The following is a 16,144-nucleotide window of genomic DNA, read 5'->3' as shown; positions in this document are numbered from 1 at the left end:
ACACAATGCAAAAACTACCACTTTTGTACATAAAATTTTCTTGGTGAAGAAGCTGCATCAAGTTTGAGTTAAGACACGAGCTTTTGAAGATATTCACTTCCCCTTCATAGGGAGCTGACCCACTGTCGACAGCTGTGTGTATCTCTCATACAGAAAATCCCCTGCTCCAAGTGATGTCACCCCACCATTAGCGACACAGACTGTCAGTGTAAGTGGCTCAAGTCTTAATTCAAAAGTGGTGCAACCTAGCCAGTGAGAAAGTTTTGTACATGGGCACCACTGTGAAAAACACAGGACCACTATTTTTGTGTTTACAGGATGGTGGTCGCTGCAGTTTTGTTATAACTTAAAACAGTATGTATTGTTAAAAGTATATGTAGAATAAATTATTTTCATAAAAAGGAGTTCAAAATTTTTGAAACAAGAAGTACGAATACAGTAAAGCTTCTAAAATAAGGAAACATGAACACTGTAAGAAAAAAAAATGTGGAGAATCTAGATTAAAAGTACAAAAAGGAATTTTTTCACCCATAAAAGCTGTGGAGTCTTAGGCACTTTCCTAACGAGTCCACACAAATGGACAAACGGATCAGCTGACCAGTAAGCAGAAAAAGTGCACCCATTAGAACCACGATTCGGGTACTCGTGGGTGACAGCTTAGCTTCCGAGTTCCTGAGAGAAATTTACTGTGTACCACTTTTGCGTATCTCTGAATCTGAGCATCATTTAGGTTATACAAATATGTTTTCCCAGCTACGATTATTACATTACAATAGCCTAATATATAATTTTGCTGATCTTCTGTAAGGAGACGGTTCAATAAGTACCCATGTTTAAAGAAAGGCATCACTGCTAACGCAAGATGGTGTTACTGTCATGAGCTATGCTAAAACGAAAATAACACAGTCCCCCACATTGCTTCGGATTTTTCAGCCATTTCACTGAGCTGTATTACGTGGTTTCCACTGAGATGGGAAAGTGGATTCTACTTTTGGGATGGGAAAATGTCAGACAATATAAATGTGAAACTGAACACACCCTACAATACAAATGGTAACAGTAAGACATTGAATCAACAAACTTAAACAAGACTTAACCAGGACACCGGGCACATGTTATCACACGAACTGGAAAGAAATGGTCCATGATACAATTCTCACTCTAAAATTAAAGTGCACAAAAGGGCAGAGGCTGTAGTGTGTCTATAGGAATGGCAGTTTTTAAAATTTTATGTGACAAGTTAGTGCCAAAAAAAATCACATGCTAGACGGATGTAATGCTTGCTGATTGTGGACCAAAAGTGGGTGTGACTCTGAACTTTGAAGCTGTTTTTGGAGCAGCCAAAGTGAGATCCAAAGGATCTTTTGAGTTTAGCCATCAATGAGACCAGGAAATACTGAAACAAAGTGTTGCTTTCCAGTGGGTCTGCTCTAAAGAAGGAAAATTGGTCCCAGCAGCTGAAAAAGTAATGGTCGATTGTTTTCTGCGATGCAAAGGATGTCATACTTGTATACTTCACTGGGTAATATTGCTGTGGGATATGGTACCTTCTCAATACTAAGCCGAAGGGAATACAGTTATATTACGCAAAGAAGAAAGTGCCATTTCATGGCAACAACACGATGGTTCCTCCATCGACAGTTGTCGCCGCAAAATTGCACAAAATCTGCCATGTCTTGCCGTATTCACTTAAAATAGTTCAGATTCTGCAATCACTTCTCATTTGCTAATGAGAAGAAATAGCTTACACATAGGAAACTGCACCTATTGCAAGACTCAATATAGAGAGGTTGACAATTTTTGCTTTTTTTTAGGGGGTTAAAAGTTGACTGAAATGTTTGGGAAAGTGTATATCCTTGTAAAAGGGACTACAAAGGGTAAAAGTTGTCATCAAACAGCCGGCCGCAGTGGCCGAGCGGTTCTAGGTGCTTCAGTCTGGAACTGTGCGACCACTACGGTTGCAGGTTCGAATCCTGCCTCGGGCATGGATGTGTGTGGTGTCCTTAGGTTAGTTAGGTTTAAGTAGTTCTAAGTTCTAGTGGACTGATGACCTCAGATGTTAAGTCCCATAGTGCTCAGAGCCATTTGAACAGTTTTTTGTCATCAACAGGAAGGTTGTTTTGAACACTGCAGTGCTTTATCTAGGAGGCACGGTCCAAATGGCAATTGTATGCACTTCCTTTGCTTTGCTCCCACGCCTGAAATGGCTTACCCAGCCTATTATAATATTGGAACCTACAGTTTAATGTGGTCTCTGAACAATGGTACAACCTGACATTTTGCACATTAACAAACATTACTAAAGCTAAAAAATGATCACCGAGTGATTAAAATACTACGACTGACAGCGAGTCGACCGTGAGATGTTCGCATAAATAGTTGGGCACTTCACCACCTCACGAATCCTGACATTGGCAGGGAGCAGATGGCAGTCTTAATTTGGTTTATTAATTTTTTTAATTAAAAATTTTTTAATGCCTAGACCACAATTTTCCTATCACAACAACATTAAAGTATGATAACTAGTTTCGGTCGCTCAGCTCAAAACGTCGTGTTTCGTGGACTTATCGTAAACTGGTAACTAACCATCTGAGGATCCTTGTCCATTGTAAACCATGATCCTGCTTCTCAAACCATTTCAGGAGAAAATTCAACATCAATGGCCTGCAGAACGAAACTATTCACTATCTGTTGCAAGACACACTTTTGGATCGACTTCACAGTGCCTGAGCTAACACAACAGATGTTGAACAGGAATGGTTCACTTTAAGAAACACTACCAAGAAGACTGCAGAGGAGGTAACTGTTTTTGATGCAAAGAAGAAAAATGAATGGTTTGATGACGACAATGAAGTGATTAAGATCATAAGAGTGTCAAGTGGGATGCTTACCTTTCTCTTGCTCAAGATCCATCCTTTGTGGAAAAGAAATCACACTTTCTAGAGCTCAAGCAAAAATCTCAATAAAAAGCCAAGTAACTCCAAAATCTATCAGATGCCTGGGACTTGCAGAGTTTTTATGCTGGAATAAAAGGAATACATGGGCCTGTTCATTCGTCATCAGGAACCTTGAAAGCCACCAGTATGACCATTCTGACAGCCAGGACATCTTGAATCATTGGAAATACCATTTCAGCTCACTCTTAAACTGTAGTTCTACTGCTGGAGACGAGTTTTTCGAACATGTCCCACAACATCCCACACAACCTAGTATGGCAGTCCCACCGACATTTCATGAATTCAGCTAAGCTCTACATAGGATGAAACCAAGAAAGGCATCCAAACTGACAGCATCCCCCTCAGGATCATTCATAGTGGTGGCTTGCCTCTAAAAACCAGACTCTTCTCCCTGTTTCTTCTAATGTGGGAAACCTGTAAGGTATCAGCTGACATTAAGAACTCCACAATTGTCACCATCTTTAAAAAAAGGTGACAAAAACATATGTGGTAACTAATGTGGCATATCCTTACTCTCTGTGGCTTGTAAAATTTTTGCTAGGACACTGTTGAATTGCCTGCAGACTCTTTCTGAGACTGTACTTCATGAATCTCAGAGTAAATTTTAGCCGCCTCCAGAGGAACTACTGATATGATCTTCTATGCACAACTGCAAGAGAAGTGCTGAGAACAACATAAACCTTTACTATTTTTGTTCTATGACCTAAAAAAGGCCTTTAAAACAGTGCCCACAGAAGCTATGTGGAAGGTCTTAAAACGTTTTGGCTGTCCTGAACACTTTGATAGACTGATCCAAGCTTTCCATGATAATATGTCTGGGCAAGTGCTACTACACCAGAGTAAAACATCTGATAAATTCCATATTGCTAAAGGGCTCAAACACGGGATGTGTTCTAGCGCCAACCTTGTTTGATCTGTACCTAGCAGCCATGCTTTACAAGACATCGTCTGTAAACAATGCAGGAGTAGAACTTGAATACAGATTTGATGGAGGGCATTATAATCCAGTCCAGACTGCACTCTAAAAGATTCATGAGTCTCACTCAGGTAACTGAACTACAGTACACTGGCAACAATGCTTCTCCAGCTCACACACACACAGAGCTACAACTTTCCATCAATTGTTTCCGTAATGCATATAAACCGTTTGGCCTGACCATCAACATCCAAAGAACAAAAGTACTAGCACAACCCGCTCCTGGAACTGCCATTCCAGATCTCAATATCTCTATTTACAGCAGACCTTTGGAGTAAGTAGATCACTTCCTCTCTACGAGGTATATTATGAACTAATTGCTTGTCAGAAAAGGATGTGTAGAACAGGATGCATGCCGCACATGTTGCTTTTAGACGTCTCCTACATCAGGTCTTTCCAAATGAAGATCTGATACTATGCATCAGACAGATAGTTTATTGAGAGGTTGTAGTTTTTAGCCTGTTCTATGGTTTCTAAACTTGGACACTGTATCACCATGATCTTAAGAAGCTAGAACGGTTCAGCTAACAGAAGCTTAGATACACTATGAACATCGAATGGGATGCCTCCGTATCAAACACTACGGTTCTCGAGAAGGCAAAGATGTATAGTATATAAGCCACCATTATTGGTCACCAACTCAGATGGATTGGGCATGTCCAGCAGATGAGAACAATAAACTTCCTCGACAAACTTTTGATAGTGAATTTAGCACAGGTAGAAGGCCCTGTGGTGCTCCTCTGAAGTGCTATAAGGAACAATTCAAGAACAACCCGAAGTCTAAACACTAACCCAGGTAACTGGTGCGCTGCAGCAGAAGTTCAGCTACTGTGTTACATTCTGAGTAGGAATTTTGGAGGCAGGAAAATGAAAAACATCAGAGTTGCAAACTTCACCACACCCTCCACACTCTATTATGTGTAATTCATACACCATGCAGCATCATTCTTGTGTAAGCCAGGTTACAGAACAGCTGACAATCTTTGTAACTGTTGCATATATTGCTCTCACAATAATTCTTATTGCAAGTCATAAGCTTTTGTTCATATATTCTACTCGATCATACATAATTTTCTTAGGCTATGTCTCCTCCATATGTTACAGATCTGAAGATGGTTGTAGACAGCAACAGAAACTAGTTATCATACTTTTAACTGTGGCAGGAAAATTGTGGTTCAAGCATAAAAATCTTTTCACTTAAAATTTTTTTTTATTTAATAAACTTTACCAAGTAGAAACCAATAAGTAATTAGTTTTCGCAATAATAATACTAATTTGGTTAAGGGCACACCAAATTATCCCACGGTCTGACTGGAATTTGATTCCCGAGAACTTTCGGTTTTGAGGTATGTGCTTTACCATTTGACTGTGGCACTAACTTTTTTTGAAAAAAGAAAAGTCACCTTCCTTTGTAACCTGGGTACTCAATGAACTGCCTCATTCTTCAGAGCTGTCTACTTTGATACACAACTGACAATTCCGACTTCTCTGCACTACCTGTCATTTAACTATCCTGGAGAACTACTGGCAATGATAATTCCAGCTTTTCACTGAGCTTTACACTACTAGTACCTTGACACGTTCTGTAGAGTCCACACAGAATAACTTGGCCCTGCCACAGAAACACATTCTCGTCCTGAGCGCTGGACGATTCCACGCTCTGTAACAAATGGGCAGCCACCTCAAAAGTCTGTCACCTGCCAGACTGCACACTCTGAGCATCCTCTTTGCTATCTCTTTATTACGCAACATTGCACCACAGTATTCGTGCTCCATAGCTGTGTGGAAACTTCTTTGTAACTGAGCACATGTGATTTTATGCAATGCCAATAAATTTTTGTCACAAAAGGAAAGAAAGAAAGCAAGCAAACATCTCGTTAACCCTTTGAGTACCGTGGTTTTTGACTGAAACCACCATTTTTTAAAAATTTTGTTTACTTTTAGCATAAAACCACCAATGCTGTTGCAAGACAAGACACAATGTAATGCTACACTGAGGTACTTTAGGAGTGCAGTGCACTACAGCAGTCACTTATAGTATTTAGAGCAACAGTCAACAAGCAGCTTAAAATTTGTCAAATTTTAGGTCCATTTTTGCTTGTTATTTAGGACTACAACTTGTTTTAGGCATTATGAATTCATGGAAGGTTTGAGTTGTGGGACTGTGTCTAAATCACCTCTTTAAAACAATTTATTGTTCACTTTTTACCAACTTTTTCTGGTATTCATTGCTTATTACGATGACAAAGGTTAATTATGTGAAAATTTTTAAAATTTTACATTTTTTTCATATTTTTAGGACTCCAAGGGTTAAAAAACGAGTTTGAGAGGGTTGCTGGAACTGCTAGGTATTCCAACTGCATGATAAAAAAGTAAAGGAAAGGGGGGGGGGGAGGGAGAGAAAGCTTCCCAAGGCTATACTTCTTCAGGAAAAAACCTCAAACAATGAGAGGAAAGTATTTATATTTACTTAATAGTGTTGACCAGATTGTCAGGAGACTGACACAATTTCCATGTGAAACATGTCCTTCATTTTATATCTGTATCATAACAAGGGATATGATATAATACAGTAACTTTTAAAACACTTTTTGTTGTACGATATTTTCTTCTGGCAGTGCACAGTCACACTTGTGCCACTTTGGTCAACCCTCTGTTTACACAACTATTTCTTTTCTGGTGATCTAGTGAGAAGCTACTAACTCTAAATGTGTATATTTGTCAAACTGTTTGTGTCACCAGACTGCTGTTATAAGAGCCAAAGGAAATGAATGGGAAGTAGTGGTATTGGGACAGGGTTGTAGCCCGTCCCCAAATTTATTCAATCTGCATATTGAGCAAGTGGTAAAGTTGGTGTAATTCTGTCAGTGACAGCAAAGGACTTGGAAGAAGAGTTGAACGGAATGGCCAATGTCTTGAAAATAGGTTATAAAATAAACATCAACAAAAGTGAAACAAGGTTAATCGAATATAGGTGATACTGATAATATTGGTCTAGAGATCATGCACTAAAGTATTAGATGGGTTTTGCTATTTGGGAAGTATAATAACTGGTGATGGTGGAAGTAGAGATGACTGGTATCTGTGAAAGAGACGTACTATTAACGTTGAATATAAATTTGTGTACTAGGAAGTCTTTTCTGAAGCTATTTGTCTGGATTGTGGCCTCGGATGAAAGTGAAACATGGGCGATAAGCAGTTCACACAAGAAGTGATCAGTAGCTACAGAACAATGTTGCTGATTATATGGGTATATCAAATAACTAATAAGGAGGCACTGAATCATATCAGAGAATAAAATTTGTCTCACTATTTGGCTAAAACAAGGAATCAGTCGTTAAGACTCATCTTGAGGCATCAAGGAATTGTCAATTTGGTAATGGAAGGAAGTGTGACTGCTGGACTACAGTTGGAATGTTCAACTAGATTTAGGGTGCAGTAGATATGCAGAGATGAGGTTTACACAGGATAGATGTGGAGAGCTGCACTAAACCAGTTTCCAACTGAAAACCACAATGACACTGACACAACCTGTTAATACCATTGTTCACTGACAGTATCTTACGAATTATGTGATGTGTGCATTTATAGGTCAAACTGCAAATCCCCAAAGTGCAAGGGTTGTTTCCCCAAAGTGCAAGGGTTGTTTGCCCTAATGAAACCTCTCAGTGCCATTCATGCAGGTACGGGCCAAGTTATTTTATGTGCACTCCGACAAGCTCAGCGATGTGCGAATTGACTCAGAGTCACTAACCGCAGTAAGTGGTGTGGTGTTCCACGAGGTTTTGTACTCGGCGAGCTGCACCGGTAGGACTGTGAGGTGCACAGAACACACTGTCATCGTGAAGAACCCGTGTCCCTCACACCAGGGCCTGCACGGCTTCAACTACGGCTGTGGCTAGGTAGACGTGGGAACGCGAATGCACCCTCAACCGGCCGGCCGTGCCGAACGAGTCACCGCAGACACCGCACGAGTAGCGCTTCCGACCCGTGTGCACCCGCCGGTGTTCGTGCAGGTTACCCGAGCTGACAAACGTCTTCTGGCATACCTCACAGGCATAAGGTCGCTCGCCCGTGTGCGTACGAGAGTGGACTTTGAGCTTCTCGTAGGACGCGAAGGCCTTACCGCAGGTGCGGCAGCCGAAGGGCCGCTCGCCCGTGTGTACGCGAGAGTGCGACTTGAGGTTGTCGAGCCGTTTGAAGGCACGTCCGCACGCCTGGCAGCGGTACGGGCACTCGCCCGTGTGCACGCGGCGGTGCACTTTGAGCTTGTCGGCACGCGCGAACGTCTTGGGACAGGAGTCGCAGGCGTACGGCCGCTCGCCCGTGTGCACGCGCGCGTGGATCTTGAGGTAGTCGAACTGCTTGTAGCACTTGCCGCAGACACCGCAGCGGTACGGCCGCTCACCGGTGTGTACCCGCGCGTGTGCCCGCAACTTGTCTGCACGGAGGAAGGGCCGCGCGCACACTCCGCAGCGCAGGTCACCGGCGTGTGACTTTGCGTGCACCTCGAGTGCCGCCGCCGTCTCGAACGACGCCTCGCAGCTGACGCAGCGGTGTCGGCCGTCGGCCTGCGGTCCCGGGAGGTGCAGTGAGGTAGGAAACAGCCCGGCAGCTAGGTTGCCACTCGAGCCTCTGTTCTGGATTCCGCTTCGGTTTTCACTGATGTCCTGGACAAACCTGTAACACACGAATATAAAAATCAATTCTGATCAGTTCACAGCCACCACTTCCTCTTCTATTGGAACTGTATAGTGTATTACACAGAAATTACTATATAATCTGATACACTACTTTACCATACCACAAATGTTACATGCAAGATACATAGGGCAAAACTTTCATCCCTTCATACTTACGTATTAATTGTTAATTTCTCGTTGCTAATTAATTTGCGCATTGAGCAAGCAGTCAAGGAAACAAGGGAGAAATTTGGAAATGGAGTTATAGTTCAGGGAAAAGTAATAAAAGCTTTAGCATTTGCCAATGACTTTGTAACTCTATTAGCGAAGGCAAACATCTTTGAAGAAAAGTTGACTAGAATGGATTCCTCTTGATAGGTGATAATAAGATGAAAATCAATAAAGGTGAAATAAGGCTAATGGAATGTAGACAAATTAAATAAGAAGATGCAGATGACACATTAAAGAAGTAAATGAGTTATGGTATTTTGATAGCAAACTGATGATGGCTAAAGTAGACACAATGTAAAACGCAGAAGGGCAATAGGGAGAAAACTGCTTCCTAAAATTAAGAATTTGTCAACATACAATATTAATTTAATTGTAAGTCTTTTTTGAAGGTATTTGGAGTGCAGCCTTGTGTGGAAGTGAAACTTGGTCGATAATCAGTTCAGAGATGAAGAAAACAAAAGCTCTTGAAATCAGGTGCTACAAAAGAATGCTGAAGATTAGACAGGTAAGGAAAAGGTGCTAAATTGAACTGATGGCACAACTTGACTAGAAGAGCGGATCGGTTGGTAGGACATGTTCTGAGGCATCAAGGGATCACCTGTTTAGTATTGGAGGGAAGCGCGAGGGATAAAAATTGTACAGCGAGACCAAGAGATAAATAAAATAAGTGGATTCAAAAGGATGAAAGTTGCAGTAGTTACTATGAGATGAAGAGGGTTGCACAGAGTAGAGTAGCATGGAGAGCTGCATCAAACCAGTCTTTGGACTGTAGATGGCGGCAACGACAACAGCACAACCACCACCACCACCATACATATGTGTGGGTACAGAATGCTTCTGATAAATATGGCTGCCACTAAATGACAATTACTCAGAAAACGTTATGTCTTTTGTCCATTATTTATATATCACTCTTTTCAAAATGTTCGTTATTGTTATACAGGGCTATTACAAATGATTTAAGCGATTTCATAAATCCACTGTAGCTCCATTCATTGACATATGGTCACGACACACTACAGATACGTAGAAAAACTCATAAAGTTTTATTTGGCTGAAGCCGCACTTCAGGTTTCTGCAGCCAGAGCGCTCGAGAGCGCAGTGAGACAAAATGGCGACAGGAGCCGAGAAAGCGTATGTCGTGCTTGAAATGCACTCACATCGGTCAGTCATAACAGTGCAACGACACTTCAGGACGAAGTTCAACAAAGATCCACCAACTGCTAACTCCATTCGGCGATGGTATGCGCAGTTTAAAGCTTCTGGATGCCTCTGTAAGGGGAAATCAACGGGTCGGCCTGCAGTGAGTGAAGAAACGGTTGAACGCGTGCGGGCAAGTTTCGCGCGTAGCCCGCAGAAGTCGATGAATAAAGCAAGCAGGGAGCTAAACGTACCTCAGCCGACAGTTTGGAAAATCTTACGGAAAAGGCTAAAGCAGAAGCCTTACCGTTTACAATTGCTACAAGCCCTGACACCCGATGACAAAGTCAAACGCTTTGAATTTTCGGCGTGGTTGCAACAGCTCGTGGAAGAGGATGCGTTCAGTGCGAAACTTGTTTTCAGTGATGAAGCAACATTTTTTCTTAATGGTGAAGTGAACAGACACAATGTGCGAATCTGGGCGGTAGAGAATCCTCACGCATTCGTGCAGGAAATTCGCAATTCACCAAAAGTTAACGTGTTTTGTGCAATCTCACGGTTTAAAGTTTACGGCCCCTTTTTCTTCTGCGAAAAAAACGTTACAGGACAAGTGTATGTGGATATGCTGGAAAATTGGCTCGTGCCACAACTGGAGACTGACAGCGCCGACTTCATCTTTCAACAGGATGGTGCTCCACCGCACTTCCATCGTGATGTTCGGCATTTCTTAAACAGGAGATTGGAAAACCGATGGATCGGTCGTGGTGGAGATCATGATCAGCAATTCTTGTCATGGCCTCCACGCTCTCCCGATTTAACCCCATGCGATTTCTTTCTGTGGGGTTATGTGAAAGATTCAGTGTTTAAAGCTCCTCTACCAAGAAACGTGCCAGAACTGCGAGCTCGCATCAACGATGCTTTCAAACTCATTGACGGGGACATGCTGCGCCGAGTGTGCGAGGAACTTGATTATCGGCTTGATGTCTGCCGAATCACTAAAGGGGCACATATCGAACATTTGTGAATGCCTAAAAAAACTTTTTGAGTTTTTGTATGTGTGTGCAAAGCATTGTGAAAATATCTCAAATAATAAAGTTATTGTAGAGCTGTGAAATCGCTTCAATCATTTGTAATAACCCTGTACATTTGTAAGAAATATTAATATCAAAACATTTAGAAAAGGCCAATAACAGTCATGTAATATAACGGAAATTCTCTCATTTTTGTAAAAATGCTGCTACTGAGACTACTGAAATTGGACACAAAATTATCCTCTAGACAAAACGAATATATTACCTAAATGGAAAATCTTAAATCTCAACATAAACAGATGGTGCTGTTAATTCTACTCGGATTTGTATAACAAGTATTATTATCTAAAAACACTCAAAAATGTTGTTGGGCACTCTATTTCTGTGAATCCTTTTGGTGGCACAGTTCTTGGCTGGTTTCTGCATTGTATAGAAGTTTAGTGCAGGTACGTGTTTACTGTGTTGAGAACAGGAATAAAACATATAGAGAAAAAACTAATGGCCTGTGACAATTCATTTATAAACATTTGGTATGGATTGCAACCCAAAAATTCTTTTTGCAAACAGAAATCACTACTTACACTACTGTGCTAACAATAACAAAGATGACTGATGGATATATAAATGTTGGTAGGCAGAAAGAATATTCACTAATCTTGACACAAATTTGAAAATAATTTCCAACTTACTCTCTTATTTTATTTCACGGTGTGAGACTGTCACAAATCAATTCACATACGGCATTGATGAAGTTTGCAACATAACGATATAATCAGTGTTCAGCACTGGAGAGATAAGAGGAAGTAAGACTCCATTCACATTCCAGTACACACCACAATATACAGGGTGCATGTCTGGGAAATACATGTTCCGCAGCTGCATTCTGTTGCCATTTTATTGAAAATTCACTTCCACCCAGTTCACAGTCACCAAGACCTCTGCCACATCTTAGCTTAACTTTATAAATGGACGTCTGCACGTCATTTGCTATGTACAGCACGTCTTACCAACAAACCTATGTGTCAAGTTGGAGTGCAGCCAATGGGAAAATCATACACTACCCGATCATAAGCATACGGACACCTATTAGTGGACATTAATACGAGGTGTCTCAAAAATCTGTGGAGGAATAACAACCCATTTCTTCTCCAGACCCAAAAATGAGAAGGAAGTGGCGTTCGATGCTGGGTCTGGAGCGAAGTTGACATTCTAACTTGCCCCAGAGGTGTTCTGCTGGGTTCAGTTTGGGACTGTGAGCAGGCTAGTCCATTTCAGGAATGTTATTATCCACAAACCATTGCCTCATAGATGATGCTTTATGCCAGGTTGCACTGTCACGTGATACAATCATCGTCTCCAAACTGTTCACCAACTGTGCACAGTACACTGTAAAGAACTCGCGTTGTATTTTGCGGCTGTGACTTATTAAACTGATAGTCCGGTAATTTTCACATCTGTCAACACCTGCTTTCTTTGGATTGGAATTATTACATTCTTCTTGAAGTCTGAGGGTATCTCGCCTGTCTCATACATCTTGCTCACCAGATGGTAGAGTTTTGTCAGGACTGGCTCTCCCAAGGCTGTCAGTAGTTCTAATGGAATGTTGTCTACTACCGGGGCCTTGTTTCATCTCAGGTCTTTCAGTGTTCTGTCAAACTCTTCACGCAGTATCGTATCTCCCATTTCATCTTCATGTACATTCTCCTCCATTTCCATAATATTGTGCTCAAGTACATCGCCCTTGTATAGACCCTCTGTATACTCCTTCCATCTTTCTGCTTTCCCTTCTTTGGTTAGAACTGGGTTTCCATCTGAGCTCTTGATATTCATACAAGTGGTTCTCTTCTCTCCAAAGGTCTCTTTAATTTTCCTGTAGGCAGTATCTATCTTACCCCTAGTGAGATAAGCCTCTACATCCTTACATTTGTCCTCTAGCCATTCCTGCTTAGTCATTTTGCACTTCCCGTCGATCCCATTTTTGAGACGTTTGTATTCCTTTTTGCCTGCTTCATTTACTGCATTTTTATATCTCAGCTTAGGTGTGGTTATTCCTCCACGTTTCCACTTCACAATGTCCGTCAGTACACGAGGTTTGCCTGATGCTTGATCTCTGTTTAGCTACGGTTTTTCTTTCACATTTCCACTTCAAAACATCTGTCAGTACATTAAGTCTGCCTGATCTCATTTTAACTGTAGTCATTTCTTTGCGTACAGTTGACTTGGGCAGCTTTTAGAACGGTTGATTTGTTGCTCAGGTGACATCCAATTACTAGTCCATGTTCAACATCGTGTAGCTCTGCTGACTGACCCATTCTTCTGTTATTGTATTTTTCTTCTGACAACACCTCCTTTTATACTGACAGGTTTGCCCGTCATGACATTTAGCGGCCCACTCTATATTTTATAGGTATGTCTGGATACTTTTTATCAGATGTTGTTTGTGGCAGCTAGTGAACAGCTATTAACTAGATATGTACACAGCAAGGTCATTAATAACATGAGCAGTTACAAGCCTGCCGAGTATACACAGCTCACTTCAAATGTGCTGATGATAGCTATTGTGTTGTTGAATCTGCAACAAAGTACAGACCGAACTGCGACTGACTGCCGAATTACTTGTTGTTTTGAATTACATCACAATTGTGCAGCACAAAAGTTCTAATGGAATCTGATCTGACAAAATAGAGGTGCATTCGTGCTTTTTCTTCACACTCTGCTTTTAGCCAAATATCGACATTAATGATAAACACACAGTACATCCGCACCTTGATAAACACACAGTACATCTGCACCTTTCCTGTTGAAACGCAATTAATGATTACATACAACCTAGGAATACTGGTTGTGCTGACAGCTTTCAAATTATTTGCTATGTGGATAGCGCTTTCTTCATTTCCTCCATAAGCGTCAGCATATACTTCTTTTATGGTACGTGTTTTCAGAGGAATAATACATATTTTTTGGAGATGGTAGTATGTACTACTTTGGGTAAACATTTTGTATAATGTGTGACCAATTTTTATTGCTTAGAGATTTCACATGTTGGTGCATCAGATGCTTATCAACTGTCAGTTTCATATTGCAGTCCAAGTTGTGGTTGAGTTTACATAACTTATTCTCAACTGATTGTGACTTGTTGGGCTGTTATCTTGCCGTGTCATCTTACAAGTCCCTACTATGTAGACTTATTTGAAAATCATATTCCACTACTGGAACCGGCTCCTTTAGTTACTGGACTGGGCGTGTTCTTCCAGCACGATGAGCACCCTGCTCATTCAACTCCTCAGGTGACAACGTCCTCTAAATCTGCCATTCCTCAGTAGACGGAGCATCAGAAATGGTTACTGAGGTCCCCGCACATCATCACTTTAGATTTTAGCCTGTGGCAATGGTTGGAAGGTGACGTCTACAAAGAAATGTAAACACGACAGATGAACTGATTATTCCGATTAGGAATGGTGCTGTCCTCGTAGGAGAAGGCAAAGATGACGTCGGAAGAGTTACTGTGGTGTTGTCGAGAGAATTCGAAAGTTTATTGGAGTAGAAGGTGGAATTTATGAAAATCGACTTTGAACTTAATGTTTTATCCGAACTAGTCTATACTAATATTTCCTAAAATAATTACTACTCCTCTACCGAACACACTATACTCAGTACTTTTGCACTGTCTGTGTCAAAATCATATTACAGTATACCCTCATTAGCACAAACTTGCGTAAGACAAACTCGCAGTTAATGTGGAAAAAATACTGCACCCGGCAAGAATACATTAGCTGTTACGGGAGGTCTTATTGGTTAACAAGAATTTTGGTTAAGGTGAATTACGAACTCTTTTTCAGTCGCTAGCACAATATAATTACATTGTAACACTAACATCCCATGTTACATTACTTTTATCCCATGTTACGTTACTTTTAGGTGTTAATTTTTTTACAAAATGTATTCAAGAAAAGCTAACACCCCACTGTAAATTTGTTTGTAATGTACTACAGGCCGGCAGTCACGATTATTACCTCAACAATCAGCATGTATGGTACATTAAATAAATTCAATAATGTGTGCATTAAATTTAGAAATGTATTCAATAGCAAGTATTCTTTAGTCATAACCGAATCAAGTTAGAATACTGAATAAAAATCTACAAATGGTAGTATGCGAAAACATGGCAAAGAGGAAACAGACAGCTCTAAATGTACACTAAAGCTTAAGATTCTAGATGAAGTGGACCATGGTACAAAGAAATCAGCAATTGCAAAGCAGTTTGTAATTCTCAAATCTACTTTATCTGTGATAATTAAGAATTGATAAAAAATCATTAATGCTGCTGCATAAGGTTCTGGAAACAAATCTAAATGACTTTGTAGTGCTAAGTATGAACATATCGAGACATTACTGCTAGAATGGTTCAATCATATGCATGTATCTGACACACCTTTAAATGCCCCCATGATTAGTCAAAAACAAATGAGATTGCCAAAGATATAGGCATCAAATACTTCACCTGTTCTGCTGGTTGGCTGTATCAGTTCCAAAAGAGAAATTCAATTTCATCTGTATAAATTTGTGGTGAAGCAAATAAAGTTGATGAAGAAAGTGTGAACAGCTAGTTGCATGAATTCAATGGGATATGCCTAATCTGATGTGTTCAATATGGATGAAACTAGACTTTTCTACAAACTTTTTCCAAGCTGCCCCCTGGGGATAAACTGTGATAAGCATCACTGTTAGAGTATGCAGTACACAACATGTAACTATTGCCCTCATATGTAATGCAGCCAGAGTGAGAAGTTTCATCCCCGGGTTGTCGGTGTAAGTACGAGAAACAGTGTTGTTTTAAAAACATAAATACAGACACTTTACCTGGCAAGTCTTCTAACCATAAGAAAGCTTGGTTCGATGGACTTCTTCATTTCAACAGTCAAATAGTTGCTCAAAACAGACAAGTTATTCTTGCATTGGATAGACGCACTGCCCATAACGTACAGGCTCTGAACCTAACCAACATAAATGTTCAGTTTTTTCTACCAAATGTGACGAGCCACCTTCAGCCCTTGGGCAAGAGCACCATTTCTCTCACAAAGAGAGCTTATCACAAATGACTTGTAAGAGCTGCAATTTATGCTGCTG

At 40.8% G+C, this 16,144-nt stretch overlaps 1 protein-coding gene across 1 annotated transcript in view; it reads right to left on the bottom strand.

The window, feature by feature from the left end:
• Positions 1-7,715: 7,715 nt before the first annotated feature.
• The window catches only part of LOC126212705 (zinc finger protein 239-like), a 125,946-nt gene continuing 117,517 nt past the window's right edge, over positions 7,716-16,144 (bottom strand). The window contains exon 6 of the mRNA XM_049940119.1: positions 7,716-8,613. Coding sequence (XP_049796076.1) covers positions 7,794-8,613 — 820 coding nt within the window. The 3' untranslated portion in view covers positions 7,716-7,793. The remainder of the gene's footprint in view (positions 8,614-16,144) is intronic.

The sequence above is a fragment of the Schistocerca nitens genome, chromosome 11, assembly GCF_023898315.1.
Source record: "Schistocerca nitens isolate TAMUIC-IGC-003100 chromosome 11, iqSchNite1.1, whole genome shotgun sequence".
Classification (NCBI taxonomy): domain Eukaryota; kingdom Metazoa; phylum Arthropoda; class Insecta; order Orthoptera; family Acrididae; genus Schistocerca; species Schistocerca nitens.
This window is presented reverse-complemented; position numbering and strand designations above follow the sequence as displayed.